General features: G+C 38.0%; 1 protein-coding gene across 1 annotated transcript in view; it reads right to left on the bottom strand.

Moving 5' to 3' along the window:
• Window positions 1-15999, bottom strand: part of ITGA8 (integrin subunit alpha 8) — a 147126-nt gene that overhangs the window by 20798 nt on the left and 110329 nt on the right. Inside the window, exon 28 of the mRNA XM_083376432.1 lies at window positions 8268-8369. Coding sequence (XP_083232558.1) covers window positions 8268-8369 — 102 coding nt within the window. The remainder of the gene's footprint in view (window positions 1-8267; window positions 8370-15999) is intronic.

Here is a 15999-nt window from a genome sequence, read left to right as displayed (position 1 = left end):
AAGCTATTATTTACAACTTATACAGACGTTCTGCAACTTGGATAATTTTTGCATTTTTCCATGTGGATTTAAGGTTTAATGCTATTTTATAGAAAAAGAGACAGTAATAATTAAGTTTTATATTTTTCTAAAAATATTTATTTTATTGCATTAAAATATCAGAAATCAAGGGTTGAAAGGCTCAACAAATATTTTGTGGTCATCCTTTTATCTTACAGAGCTGGTAATACAGTTGTGGAAACTTTTCTAAAGATCTTACACTATATGCTTTTTTTCTCCCAGTGATTCCTCCTTGGCACTGCTTTTCACACTCTTTCACTTTGATTTCAAGATTAAAAGATCAATTTTTTAAAAAATAAGGGGCTCCTGTGAAACCTCTCCAGTGTATCCTTGGTTGTAAATGTTGTATATTTAAACCTCCTTCATTTTTTCAACTAAATATTCATGTGATACAAGCCTAATCTATAGAAAGCTGTTTCGGTGTGCATATGTCTCTGTTTTAAATCAATGGAGACTGAATGTCAAACCATGACCTTTGTTTTCCAAGAAAAATAATATTGCTCAAAATTAATAATTTTTGTAAGTCAAAATTGCTAAAAAAGGACTGTTGATGTAATGTATTGGCCTTTTGTATACGTTGTAAGTGTTTGCTCTTGTTGCACTGCTTGCTAATTTCTTGCATTTAGTGATAAGTGACGCGGTGGCTCAGTGGGTTAGGACGCTGAGCTTGTCGATCGGAAGGTCAGCAGTTTGGCGGGTCAAATCCCGAGTGCCGCATAACAGAGTGAGCGCCTGTTCCTCGTCCCAGCTTCTGCCAACCTAGCAGTTTGAAAGCACGTAAAAATGCAAGTAGAAAAATAGGGACCACTACAGTGGGAAGGTAACAGCATTCCGTGCGCCTTTGGCATCTAGTCATGCCGGCTACATGACCACAGAGATGTCCTCAGACAAGTGCTGGCTCTTCGGCTTTGAAACGGAGATGAGCACCGGCCCCTAGAGTCGGAAACGACTAGCACGCATGTGCGGGGGAACCTTTACCTTTTCTTTACCTAGTGCTAAGTGCTAGTTCATGTGTATTTTGTAATGGTTGCTAGCCGGCCCAGACTGGTTGTCTCCAGCCAGCTAAGTAGATCTTTGGGCGGGAAACCTATGCTTCAAACCTATTGGTCACCGCCTATTGCCCAACCGTATAAATAGCTGCACAGCAGCTCCCTTGTTGCTTCTGTTATGTTCTGACTTTCAATAAAGCCTTATTACTGTTTTGAACCTTCCGTCTCACTCAATGCCTGCAAAGAACTGGCTACACAACACTGGTGATGAAGGTGGGATGTGCTGCTTCATTGTAAGAGCCTGAAGTCACTAGGGGGTGAGACCAGCACAGACCCTGGTAGGGAACAGTGTTCTCCCTCCTCGGTCTGCCTAGCAAGCCATGCTGGAGACCATCCCACCCTGAGGATCAGTCCCAGGGCCTATGCAGAAGCCAGCAGCAAGAGGCAATGTGAGACATGAGCCATGAAGACTATGCACCATGGCGAAGGTCAGAAAGCTCGAAGAATTTGACGTGATGCACCCAGAGAGATGGTCATCCTATATTTACCTGCGTGCAAATCAAGTCAGCAAAGATGGGCTGAAGGCCGCGACCATCCTCTGCATGTGTGGCCCAGCCAACTTCGATATCGCAGAGAACTTTGTCGCCCCGGCACCATTGGAAACCATCACATATGCAGACATAAAGAAGAAGCTGCAAGACCATTTCGAACCAAAGCTTTCAGTGATAACGTGGAGGCATACCTTCGAACAACACGAACAACAACCTGGCGAGTTGGTGGATGGTAGACAGTCACCCATCGCTTATTACCCGAGGACCTTGTCCTCAGCGGAGTGCAACTACATGCAAATCAACAAAGAGGCCTTGGCCATTGTGGCCGGGGTTAAGAAGTTCCATGGATAAGCAGACACCTCAAATTCTGTCACCTTTCGGCCTATGACTACAGGCTGGTTCACAAACCCAGCAAAGAGATGGGCCACGCAGATGGCCTTAGCCGATTGCCATTGCCACATGTGCAGCCCGATCCAGCTCCATCTGCATGCATTTTACCAATTCAAGACTTGCCAGAGTTTCCCCTACATGCGGGAGGTGTCGCTGCAGAAATGGCAGCCGACAAAATTCTAAGTCGTGTGGTGGCTTGGATTCACACAGGGTGGTTGGAAAATAGCGAGGGCCCCGAGTTCCAGAGTTTTTTCAGTTGAAAAAATGAGCTTTTGGCTCACAAGGGGTGCATCCTTTAGGGCAGCAGGGTCGTAGTCCCCAGTTCTCTCAGGTCCAGAGCTGTCCAGTCTCTGCACGGAGGCCATCCAGGCATCGTCCAGATGAAGGCACTGGCGAGGAGCTACCTCTGGTGGCCAGGGCTAAATAAAGCTATCGAGGCCCAAGTACATGGGTGTTACATGTGTCAACAGTCCAGACCAGAGATGCCACAGGCCCCTGTCCACCGATGGGAGGAAACGCATACACCGTGGTCAAGGATCCACGTAGATTTTGCCAGGCCCTTTCAGGGACAATTGTTTTTAATAGTGGTCAATAGTCACTCTAAATAGTTGGAGGTGGTTCCAATTTCCAATATGACTACTGCAAGGACCATCCAGGTGTTGCGGTCACTGTTTGCAACGCATGGGCTTCCGGACGTCTTAGTCTCTGACAACGGAGCCCAGTTCACCGCGTCAGAATTCCAGGCCTTCCTCCAGGCCAATCTTATTAGGCACGCCACATCAGCTCCCTTTCACTCGTCGTCAAATGGGCAAGCAGAACGGATGGTTCGCACAACCAAAGAGTCCCTCAAATGCATTACTACAGGGGACTAGCACCACAGGCTGGCTGACTTCTTGTTATGCAAGAGCCCCGCAGAGCTGCGCCGGGGAGAGAGACTAATAACAAAACTGGACAGACTGCACCCAGATAGAATAGCCTCTGATTACTAGTACTGGGCACTAACAATAAGGGTAAGCTATTGCTATTTTTTTTATGGGCCTCCTGGAAAGCATCTGCTACCCATTTGTTAGAAAAGGAATCTTGGATACTGGCTCCTTTGTTCTTGCTTATTTGCATTCATATATTTTATTTATTTATTTTTATTTTTATTACATTTATATCCCGCCCTTCTCCGAAGACTCAGGGTGGCTTACAAGCTTAGCAGTAGCCTTCATTCTATGTATATGCGTGCTTGTTAGGGCTTTCACACACACCCCAAGCGGCATTATTACGAAGTCAGCTTAATTGCCCCCAACAATCTGGGTCCTCATTTTACCTACCTTGGAAGGATGGAAGGCTGAGTCAACCTTGAGCCTGGTGGGATGCGAACCTGCACTAATTGCAGGCAGCTGGTGTTACTTAAGGAGGCATTAGCCCACTGCTCCACCAAGGCTCATATATGCAAGGTAAACGTAGAAAGTAAGTTATAAGAAAATTAAACACGTGAAATAATATTTTTCTCCTTCTTTGAAAGTACTGTAAATTTAATATGATTACTCCCATATTATGTTGAGATTATGCTCGCTGCCTACAATCAATTGCAATTCTGAAAATTATACCATCCACAAAACTGGAAGTTGGGAAAATTTGAGTTGAAGGAAGATTGGAAAACACATTTTTAATTAATAAGCAAAAGAGGATTTTCTAAGTGAGACACATCAGTTCCTATTATAAATGTTCACAGTTACAATGATGGGGAAATGCATTTGTTCTTTTCTATATACTTGTGATATCACATGCACAGATAGAATAATAGTAGGTAAAATTTACATCACAATATGACAGTGCACATTTTGTTACTTTCCCCTCACCCAGTCTCCCTGCAAATTTCAAGACTATTTTATTCACATGGCTACTGATCTATTATTTCTATACATTACAAATAACTCCTAACAAGATCAAGAATGCTTAGTTGTTAATTCCACTCACAATCAAATGATAATATAAAGAGCAACAATGAAGTTTTTGCTAAGAGTAGATTTGACTGTTTGACAGAAAAATAGTGCCTGACTAATTTTTGGTGGACACATTCATAAATATTGCTTACATATCTCCAGAAGGTAATTATTTAGGAACAATCTCTAAATTTTGTTGTACAAGCCTTTTATAAGTAGGAAAAATAAAATAAAATCTGTACTAGGACTGTTGTGAATTATAATAACGTTGAAAACTGCTTATCTGTATTTCTAAACATTTTCAACCCTTAGTTTGACCCATGTAAAGAAACCTGATGTTTCAAATTTGTTTCCTGGAACTACAATTAATATTCTATTGACTGATTTCTGGAGGACAGTATAAAAAACATAGACAGTAGAGACTTGAAAAGAATTTCTTCCTACAACACATCAACTTGTAGAATTGGCAAATCTCCATAAAACATAGTCAGTTCTGTAAAGACATAAAAGCACTATCATTTTTCAAAAGTTTATAGTCTGTTTTGGGCATCTGGCAATAAAATATCTGTTTGGAAAAATATTCCTCATTCTCAAGTAGTCCTTAAAAGCACATACCTGATCATTCTGCATATTTTCAGAAATTTCTTGTGGACAGCTGGCTAACACCTGCACAACAGCACACCAGTGCAGATGGAAACAATACTTATCAGCCATTTTAAAGAACATGTGGTTTTGTTATAGAATACAGGCGAAGCACACAGATACGTAAGCACCAGAAATTATTTTTCACCTGAGTTGTTATGTATGGGGGTTTAAGAGATACAGTAAGCAGATACCACCAGGTGGTGCTGTACCGAAACTGCTGTGGCCGGTTAGTTTCGGCGTGAAACCAAGGATTAAACTGATTGGCTGAGAGCGTACCTGGCCAAGTATATAAAGGTACAGGTAACCCCTATTTTCCCAGTACAGTTTCTACCACCAATAAAGAGCCGCTATGCTGTACACGTCGGCCTGGCGTCTTTCCTGCATTCCAGAACCCACTACGCAATATGAGTATTTTTGAACTCTTTGTTCAAGGAAGGGAATAGGAAGGATCAAAACATTCAGCTTACTAGCCTAAAAGTAATTGTCCTTCTTTAAATAGTATCAAAACCCACCCATGAACTAGAGTAAAAAAAAGGCTGAATCCTTCTTATCTTACAATATTTTTCCTACGATGATATCTCTCTTGCTACTAAGAAATGGGTACAGTTCTTAGTAGCACATAATAAAGGCCTACTTATTTTTTAAACTTTCAAAGAAAATCAATAAAATGAATAGCCTAAATACATAGAATACATATATCTGAGTTTACATATATCTATATTTTTGTAGTTTGATATGTGCCATCCTCCTATTCAATTAGACATGATGCCTCTCTGAAATAATCCTTATATTTACTCCAATGTTTCAGTGAGAGTATTCCAGGTTTTTGTTCAATCAGCATTTTATATAAATCAAACATATACTCAGTTCCTGAGTTAATATGCAGATTGGAAAGTAGGCTCAACTTACGGATCTCTCTAAATGTCATGATGCACATTTATAAATTAATATCAGTTACCAAAAGGTACTATCTATTTTGTTCAAGTTCTGTTTATAGTAGTCTCTCCTTTTGAATAAATAGGTGGAACTATAATATATAGAGGTATCCTTCTGAACACTGGATATTGGGGATGAACAAACTGGTTTCCACTTTGTATCCACCCCAAATACATGCCAAGCTATTTGGGAAGCACAAAACCTCAAAGCAGGGAGACATGCCAGCTAGCTCAAGACCATAAACAAGTTAAGGTAGGATCTATCTTAGATAGACACTCATTTTTTAAAAATCTTTTCCCATAGTTATTGTCACAACAAAAGCAGAATAAACAGATCACTTTTAATAAAGAAGATATTAATACCACAGTAACCATGGGCTGCAAGTTCCAATCTGTCTTTTTGGAATATTTTTACTATTCAGAACTGGCAGTTCTTGAGATAAAAGGCAACAACAGTCATAGATCTTCTGCCTCCAACCACAGAACTGCTAACTCAAATTTTAAGCTGTCAAATAGGCTTTAGGGACAAAACAATATTAAATTTCACCTCCAACAGAGAAGGGGGAATAAGAAAGAACTTATACAAAGCCAGCTCAATCAATGTTTTTTAAGACGTCACCCAATGGGAATTGAATGTTAATAATTTTTACCATGGTCCAGGTAGAAGAGATGCAGAAAGAACTATATTACTGAAAAAAGGCAAATAAGTAATTCAACCAAACTTGTGTAAAATGCTACATTGTTGTGTCTGGTCCGGTCGGCGAGTGATCACGCGGAGGCGGACTGCGGTTAATTGTTTATTGAGGTACACGTGGCCGAACTGGCCTTACCTGCCCCGTCGCCTGTATATATATGCCAGGCGTACCTGGCGCTGGCCAACCCGCAGGCTCAGATCTCCCGCGCTAGCCCTGGCCACCCAACCCAGTGTCCAGGGATTCCCGTCGCGCGGTTGGGCCAATTATGTGGCCGGACAGGTGTATACCTAACATACATTATGGATTTTTCCTCCCATTTTTCATGTCCAATTTCTAGAGACTGCCTAAACAAATCCCTGCAGTTTTCTTTGCAAGATTTTTGCAGAAATGGTTTGCCACTGCCTCATTCTTAAGGCTGAGAGAAAATGACTAGCCCAAAGTCACTTTGTATCTAAGACAGCAGTATAACTCAAGGTCTTCTTGTTTCTAGCCTGATGACTTAACCATTATGAACCATGGAAACAGGAGACCATGAATTCAAATCCCACCTTAGACATGAAGGCCAGCTGGGTTACTTTGGGCCAGTCACTCTTTCTCTACCCTCCTCACAGTGTTTTTGTTTAGGAGAAAATAAGAGGAGGAAGGTGTGCTGGATATGTTTGCCACCTTGAGCCATTTATAAAAATAATAAAGGCAGAAGACAAATAAGTAAATAAATAAATAAAATAAATACAATTATATCTCACTAGTTCTTATTATGAATTATGGCAATAAAACTGACAAAATACTATCAGCCCTTTTTAAGGTGACCTGTTGCTTACTATGAAGAAATGGACTTTAACAACATTTGCAAGGCTGCTGTGAAGAATATTGATAGAGGTTAACAAATAATATTGTTTGGATCTGTTTAGAGTTAGATTTGGAATGGACAGATCCAGTCAATGGAATTTAATGACAGTCTTGTTCAGTTTTGTGGGAAGTGTTTGATCTTGTAATTCCTGAGGAAGTGGACCTGGAGTCTAATAATCTGTCCCCACTACATATTACATACAAATCCTTTTTGACTGATGGAATATCTCCCAGGAGGTGGCATGTGACAGGGTCCATGTGACTTCCTGAAGGAAGAAAGATGTGGTTCACCTGCTTTGAAAGTAGTGAGGCTGCATCTCCTTCTAAAAAAAAATCACTAGACCCAACAACAACTTTTGTCTAGGCTCTGATCTCCTATTTCTGCAAGGCTCTAGCTACAAGGGCCTTGGATAAAGCAAATTATCTGGAACCTTTTCAGATAGGCTTCATGGTGGATACACTATGGAGATGACATTAATTACACTTCTCTATATCTGGAGTTACAAGTATTGGTGTGATGCCACTGTCCTTGTTTTCTCTGATCTCTCATATGATTAATAACAGACTATGGGAGTGTAGGGATAAGATTATTCTTGTTTAAAAAAAACTTTGTAATCTTCCCTTCTCTTTCTACATGTGAATCCAATCAACGTAAACGGGAAGAGATAGAGTCCAAAGTATCTTGCATGTAAAATGCCTTAGGGCTTGGCACCATACCCCTCCTATTTAACATCTACATCTACATGAGTCTTCTGGGTGAGGTCACCAGATACCATTGTGTCAGCTATCATCAATACTCAATTATATTTTCCTCACCCCAACCCCCCTATGTTGCTGAGAAATGGGGTGATTTTAGAAATGTGAATTATGCAAACAAATGTACTGTATCACGCTCATGATGTAGCATTGCTACCTCATTCCCTGTGACTGTTGCCCTTTCAAGAATATAAGCATATCTATCCCTGGTATACTGGGATTTGAATTTTCTCCCATTATAAACAACTAAGAACCATTAAAATGGAAACACAACCAACATGAGGATTAATTGAAAACTCAGATGACTATCTTTTAAAAAAACATTCAAAGAATGGACCTGCATTAGAAAACACAGGAAACTCTTATCTTGGAACTCCTGCCTATAAATATATTCTGTCACAGTAATCAAAATTATCCAAACAACGGACATTAATGTTCTATATTTATTTTCAGTGCTACTCACAGCTATGCTTCCTTCAGGAAGTTTTGCTGGCTGAACTTTGTATGGCATCTTCTTTACTTCAAATGACACACTGATGGAAAGAGCATAGCGGTAATTTTTCCTCTGAAAAATATGATACAGAAAAAGTTTGAATTAGTCACAAAATTGATTAATAATCCCTCCTATAATGGCAGGCAATGAATTTGGGACTTAGAAAGGAGAAGAACAAGAAAACAGAGGGAAAACAAGATAAAACTATATAAATCTATATACATCATAGAAAAAGTAGATAGAGAGATGTTTTTCTCTCTTTCACAATAATAGAATTTAAAGTTACCAGTTATAGGAAGAATTGGGATTTATAAGATGTTTCTTTCTTTAGCATATATTCAACTAAGAATTTAGTCCCTTCTCAGAGGAGATCCACAAATTTAGATAGTTTAGAAATAAGTAAGTAATTTTTTGGAGGATGTGGCTATTGTAGACAAAAACTTTTGAAATATTTGAGGCTCATTGGGTAGTTTAATTATCAGTTCCTAAGGGGCAGTTAAAAAAAACAATAATACTCTTGTCTTCATATGCAGCCTGTGAGTTTGGATCCTATGTGAACAAAATGCTGGACTAGCTATGGGAAAAGAAGTATTGCTTATCAAACATTTAGGATTAGCATTCTAATATCTTCCCAATCGCCATGCTGTATTTTGCTAATAATTTTGAGGCCAAATTTTCTAAAACATACTTGTTTTCTCACCCCTGAAACAGACTATTAGCCTAATCAGGAAGAGTTCTTGATATATATTTATGAAGAAAATTCTCATGTTAAATAAATAATTCAAATGTCCTAAACAGTTATCTGAGGTGTTTCCTAAATTAAAGCATTCTAGATCTCACAATACTGGAGCAGAGACCATGAAGTTTTTTATATCTTGTCCCTTTGTATTTCTTTCAATCTGTCTTTTATGTGTGGCTTTATATTGTCCCATCAAAGTTTGTTTTGGAAAAACCTTTCTTTTCCAAAATGTGGGGAGCCAGAGCAACATCTATTTTTACCATAAGCTCATCATCTTGATAGCCCTCCTCTGAACCTCTTGTGCTATTGTCCATTTTGAATGGTGATGCCCAAAACTGGACGTACAGAACAACACCAAAAGGATCTGACCAGGGCATAATAAGTGGGGCAATTGCTTTCCATGATTTGGACTCAGCTTCTGTTAATGTGCCCCAAAGTAGCATTCGCATTTTTTTAGCAACTGAGTCATGTTTAACTCGTGTTCTACAGATTTGACATGTCTTCTTGTCAAACCATATCTTCCCAATCCCATACCTAGGCCTTTCAGTTTTTTCAATCCAGGTGCAGAATTTTACATTTCTCTTTGTTAAAATTCCCTCCTGTTCATTTTATCCAAATCTTCTCACTTTATGGTCATCTCTCATCATTTTAGTAATGTCTTATAATCTTTACAATCACTATAATCATAATCAAATTCCTTATAAGTTCAGATTTATACAGTTGCAAATGAAGAGATTGTAAATTCTGGAAAAGATTACTCACATAACCTTGAGTAAAAACCTTTAACTTATTTCTTTCTTAAATTATTTGAGTTTCCAAGTGGATTTCTATATGTTTACTGCAATTTTAATCACAACTTTGCAACTTTTATTGTGTTTAATATATTTTTCTATAGCACCCTAATAACCCCTAACTTTCCTGTTGAACTTCAGAATTGCCCTTCAAGGAGTTGCATTGCCTTTTTGAGAAGTGCTGTTTTAATCCTGTCAGCATTTTTAATTCCCCCACCCACTTTTTCTCCATGGATGTATCCTCAGTATTATTATTGTGAAACATAGACATGATTTGAAGAGAATTTTCAAGTGAGGGTATGGATCTCATTTTTATTGGGTGCCCTATAGTTACAGAGGCCCAGAAAAACTGGTAGAAGATCTGAATTACCTTACCAATCTAATCTAAATCAATGCATATAAAAGTTTCAAAGTCATGATTAAAACTGCAATAAGCATATAGAATCCATTTGGAAACTCAAACAATTTAAGAGAGAAATAAATTAAAGATATTTCTACTTTCTTAAGATATATTTTGTCAATACTATATATTTTGCTAATAACATATTAGTATTGTAAGGAAACATGAATTAAGGGATTCCTGATGTACACCTAAGGAAGATCACATTGGCTCTCTAGTACAGGACAAATTTTGGCTCTCTTTTTGATATATATATTCAATGAGGCCAGAATTTTTATCTCACTAGTGATAAATATTTATATTCTTTGGAATTTCCTGCAGTGTCAGCATGCTCCCCCATTCTTGCAGCTATACTTTTCCCCTTTGCAGCTGCTGTTCTGAGCAGGCCTCCTTTAGTTATTTTATCTCTCATCAGCAAGAGGATTTATGAGTATGCTAGACCCTGACCTTTGCTCTAGTGGGTGGAGCTTATGCAAACAGATACTCATTCAAAAGCTCAAGTGATGAGTTTCTAACTTTTTTCTTGTGGGACAAAATCAGCTGAGCAAACTCTCAGATGTTGGCATTATTAACACCAGACATTTAAAAAAACACAGAGCAGCATTCCAGATATCCAGAACAGTTAACATAGGATCGACAAATATTATGCTGTTGCGTTTTATTTATATTTTTGATAGCTATCACTGACAATAGAGTGACCAGCTGGGCATCATCAAATCAATGCATACATGCTAATTTATATGTACAGGAACAATTTTAAAACCATTTCTTTCCTCTTAATTTTAAAATTTGCTTGAGTAAGACCAATCCAAATACAGTAGAGAACCATTTTTTCAGGGCACTTCAAACATAGATCTGTCTGCTATAAAAGGGACCACATGATCAATTTTCCAGATTCGCTGCTTATTCAAAGATTACTTTGAACCTGAATCCAAAAGTCATCTACCTGGCTTAAACCCATCAACTAAAATCATTAGTAATATTAACATAGAATTCAGCTGAAAGGGAAAAAGGAAGGCTAAACTATGACTCATAAAGACATTTTTTTCCTTCCAAAGGATGTACAGAGTTTAACAGGATAGGCATTTAATTTCCAAAGGATTCCAGTAAAGGGCAATTGCAGTCAAGATGATGGAGGGGACAGAAGAGAGGGAGTTAGAAATAGGATGGATGGAAATATTATAGCATGGAGCAGGATTTTCCAAAATTTGAAATCATGATCACTGATAAGATTTTTATCTTCAAAGTGTAAATGCTAGGCTGTGCTTTATATCAAATTTAGAATAAAAGATTTTACTAGATTTAAATCATAGATATTTTGGTGCTTTGTTGTTGTTAGCTGCGAAGTCGTGTCCGACCCATCGCGACCCCATGGACAACATTCCTCCAGGCCTTCCTGTCGTCTACCATCTTCTGGAGTCCATTTAAACGCATGCCTACTACTTCAGTGACTCCATCCAGCCACCTCATTACCTGTCGTCCCCTTCTTCTATTGCCCTCAATCTTTCCCAGCATTAGGCTCTTCTCCAGTGAGTCCTTCCTTCTCATTAGATGGCCAAAGTATTTGAGTTTTAGCTTCAGGATCTGGCCTTCTAAAGAGCAGTCAGGGTTGATCTCCTCTAGGTGCTTATTTTTATATTAATCAAAGAGCTAATTTTGAAAATCCAGCACAAGTTGAATAAAAATGAATAAAATGTGTTATCAGAATTAAAACAAACACGTTTAACGGTATTCCAATTAAAAGGGGAAAATATTTGATTTGAATGAATGATTTGAAGCATTTTGTGAGGAAGAGTCAAGGATCTCTTCCTTGGTCTCTTTTGATTCAAAATGCTCTTCTTTCTAAAGCAGCCTTCCATGTTTCAAAACAGAAGATGGACTACTATTACATTGTTTAGTGTACTATTAAATTAGTTTAGCAAATGAAAAGAAATCTGAACACTTATTGATTTTACTCTTATAATCACAGAACAGAAAGTGACATGGTTTGATCTCAAATTCTTTTCCTTCTAGACAATCTCAATAATTCAGATAATACTTTTTATAAGAATTGTTATAAACAGCTTTGATTTCTACTTTATTTCCAACATCCACTATTATTGATACAATAACACACACACACACACTTGTGTGTGAGAGTCAGAGAGAGAGAGAAAAGTTACTCTCAATTTTAATATGAAATGTAGAATCCTCCTATGATATTAAAGTCTTCTATAAAATGAGTTCTTAAGATAAAATAACAATCCCCATTAATACATGACCCTATATGATGTTTTAATGTTATCTCCTTTCCTGATCTTTTTAAATTATTTCCAGCTACTGAATCCACAAAGATGGAAAGCATGTTTATTATTAATCCACTGGTATATGGCCACAACAGTTTGTATTTTTTTCACCGCATTCCACTTTTCTTATTTGGGGTCATGGGATCACTCAGTTCACTCTGTATAATTTCTTGATGGCTTCCTGTAGTAATAATACTGTCTCTCTCAGACAGGGTTATCTGTAAATGCCATCAATGTACTCCCACCTCTATTCTACAGATGTTAATAAAAACAAACTAGATCTTACACTGGTCAGTGATAGGCATCAAAAATATAAATAGAAACAGTTACAACTGTTATTTGTAACTTTCAACTTGAAGATCTACTTTTTGATATTATAATAATCATGTTATTCTTGCATTTATTCCATTTCACTAGTTCCTTATTTAATGGACACCATTTTTTCAGTTTTGATCCTGTCAGAAACTACTGCAGTATTTCCTGAGGATTATTATTACCCAAACTTCTTTTAAAAATTTAAACTGTGCATTGGGCCACTGAATCCTCACAATTGCTTCATAAGCTCTAGGAATTCAATTTTTATCACTTAATATAAACTGAAGATGTGGAGGAATTGATCTGGGAAAACATTGTACAATGTATCATTTCAATGTGCAGAACAATTTATCTGTGGTAGAAAGCTATTAGTACAATATTCTCAACCAGTAACTACCTGCAACTGAATCCTCCTTATCTCTTTTGGAAATAGATACCCTATATTTTCCATTCTTACATATTCAGTTGATATATTTCTCTTGAGTGTGGCCAGATTTAAGCTTCTAGTGCTTAAACACTCATTTTTGGCGGAATAGTAGAAACAGAGGACTGTTCAAAATATATTACAGGACTGGTAGAAGCTATGTGCTAAATACTGGGACAGTTTCCCAATACAGGTTTAAGATTTTTTCCCCCAGAAATTATTTTCAGTTTGTCCGAAGAATATTGGATATGGGACTTGTTCCGATGTACCATGTCAGGCTTTGTCTCTGAATGTTATGGGCTTATAAATATGCAATCTCTCATTGCATGAAAATATGTAAGCATTCCATGAAAATAAGATTCTTGTTCTATTCAGGATCCTAATCCACATGTGTGTTTATTTACTTATTTATTTGTATCCTACCTTTATTATTTTTATAAGTAACTCAAGGCAGTGAAAATATCCAACGTACCTTCTTCCTCCTTTTCTCCAGAATAACAACCCTGTGAGGTAAGTTGGGCTGAGAGAGAGTGACTCAAGGCCACCCAATTGGCTTTTATGGCTAAGGTGGGACTCACCTTAGCCCCAGTATCCTACTTTCTAACTTGGGGCCTTAACCACTGGACCAAACTGGCTCATTTAAATGTAAGTTGGTGACATTTTAAAGGCATTCACATCAGACATCGGTAGTGTAGGGCCTGTTCTTCCTTATCTATCTTTTCCTTTGGCAAGGGCTAAAACAGGAAAAAAATGAAGAATGCTTTTTTCCATTAAGCTTTACAACTTTATATCTATGTTATCAAGATGAAGGTTTTTAGAGAAATCCACAAATGTCTGATATCTTTTATCATTCTCTGGAGTACTAGCACCTTTCCAAAATGTTAAACATATTCAAATCTATTATCATACTAAAAATGAGTTTCAGTTTCAGCAAATGTGAAACATATGGCTACTTGGATTCCAAATATCTAAGCACTTCCAAGACATGCTGAGTACAAAATCTGTTTGCATACTATCCAAAGTCAGGCAGAGGTAATTTGGAAAGCACATCACCTATCAGCCCACCTAAGTAGTTAAAACAATTTAAATGAGTTCTCAGTGGGCCTAGTGATGGATTATGGTGCCTGCTTTGGTCTCAATGAAGCACAACAACAGAAATCAATAACCTATCCCAAAGGTATATAGACCAAGCAAGGCATGTAAGGACAAAATAAAGGGCATCTGGCCTGCAGGTGGGATTCCTGAGAGAAGATGAGGAGGAGGAGGAGAAGAAAGTAATTGTTTTATCCAGCTTCACTGATCAATTCTATTGAGGAGAATTCAGATTTCTCTTCATATCTGAGTGATCTGTGTGAATAGGTTTGCCACTAATTCCATATAATCAAGCTCCATTGCATTTGGCTTGCTAAGCTATATTGGGGGAGGATATTTCTACACAGGAACAGCAGTATCATAGATAATCTTCTATGGTAGTGAGTGGTTCACATATTTTTCAGGCCAAGGAATGCATGCATCCACTGAATGGTATTGGTGAAGAGTACCCACATGAACGAGACCCAAGACAAAAAGTAACTTTCATTTCATTTCATTTCAATGAAAATTATTAAATCAAGTCATTACAGTGAATAGGTTTATAAACATTTATCAATGTTTTATTGTCATTTATCTATGACAATAAAAAGTAAAATTCTGTGGCAATCTTTAAAGTCTTCATTTGTCACATCTAAGACTTTCAAGGCTATATGCCATCTGGGAATGTTAGGCTGTAATCTGCTTTCAAATACCAACATTTTTCTCTCTTTAAATTGAAGTTATATATAAACCATTGTTTTGTTATAACATAAGATTGGTATCAGGCTTCTGACACATTTTTTTTTAATAAACTGTGGGTGGGGAGAGAGCTTGGCAGCTCCCCAGAGAATAATCTGTGGTCATATTAAGGCTTTGGTGCTCATGGTTTCCCATTGCTTATTCTGTGCTATATAGATTGCCTCTTCAGTGGCTGTGCACTGTATTTAATATGTATAGAAAATCAATAGAAGTCATACTAGAAATACAATTAATAATGAAATAAAACTAATTATTTTTTGAATGAATTAAACAACGGATGATTTGAAGATTCAACTACATCAATGATAAAATTTAACATATGTTTCTGTTTACATTCAAGTTTTGAAACTCAGCCAAATTCTTCCTTATTCTTCTTGGCTTTGATTCAACAGCCTTCATTATCTCTGTTGGCTTTGGGGGAGACCTTAAGCTCCTTGTTTACTCAAGCTTGTTTAATCATCTCGCTTCATATAGCTCCAGTTTGTGATAAAATGTTAGACTTTAACCAAACAGATTACAATTAGCTACAAGATTGAACAGTCAGCAAGTGTTATTTTAATGATGATATGGACAGCATCATGGAGAGGCTGAGCTCTACCACTTGTTTGTTGGATCCGTGCCCCTCCTGGCTGGCTTATGCGACTCGGGAGGGGACATGAGACTGGTTCCAGGCAGTAATAACTGCTTCTTTGAAGGAGGGTGTCTTCCCCACCGCCTTGAAGGAGGCGGTGGTGAGACCACTCCTCAAAAAGCCTGCCCTGGACCCGGCTGTTTTAAATAACTATTGTCCAGTCTCCAACCTTCGCTTTTTGGCGAAGGTTGTTGAGAGCGTGGTGGCACAACAGCTTCCTCTGTTCCTGGAGGAAACTGATTATCTGGACCCGTACCAATCGGGTTTCAGGCCCGGGCACAGCACGG

Source organism: Vipera ursinii (genome assembly GCF_947247035.1).
Source record: "Vipera ursinii genome assembly, chromosome: Z".
NCBI lineage: Eukaryota > Metazoa > Chordata > Lepidosauria > Squamata > Viperidae > Vipera > Vipera ursinii.
This window is presented reverse-complemented; position numbering and strand designations above follow the sequence as displayed.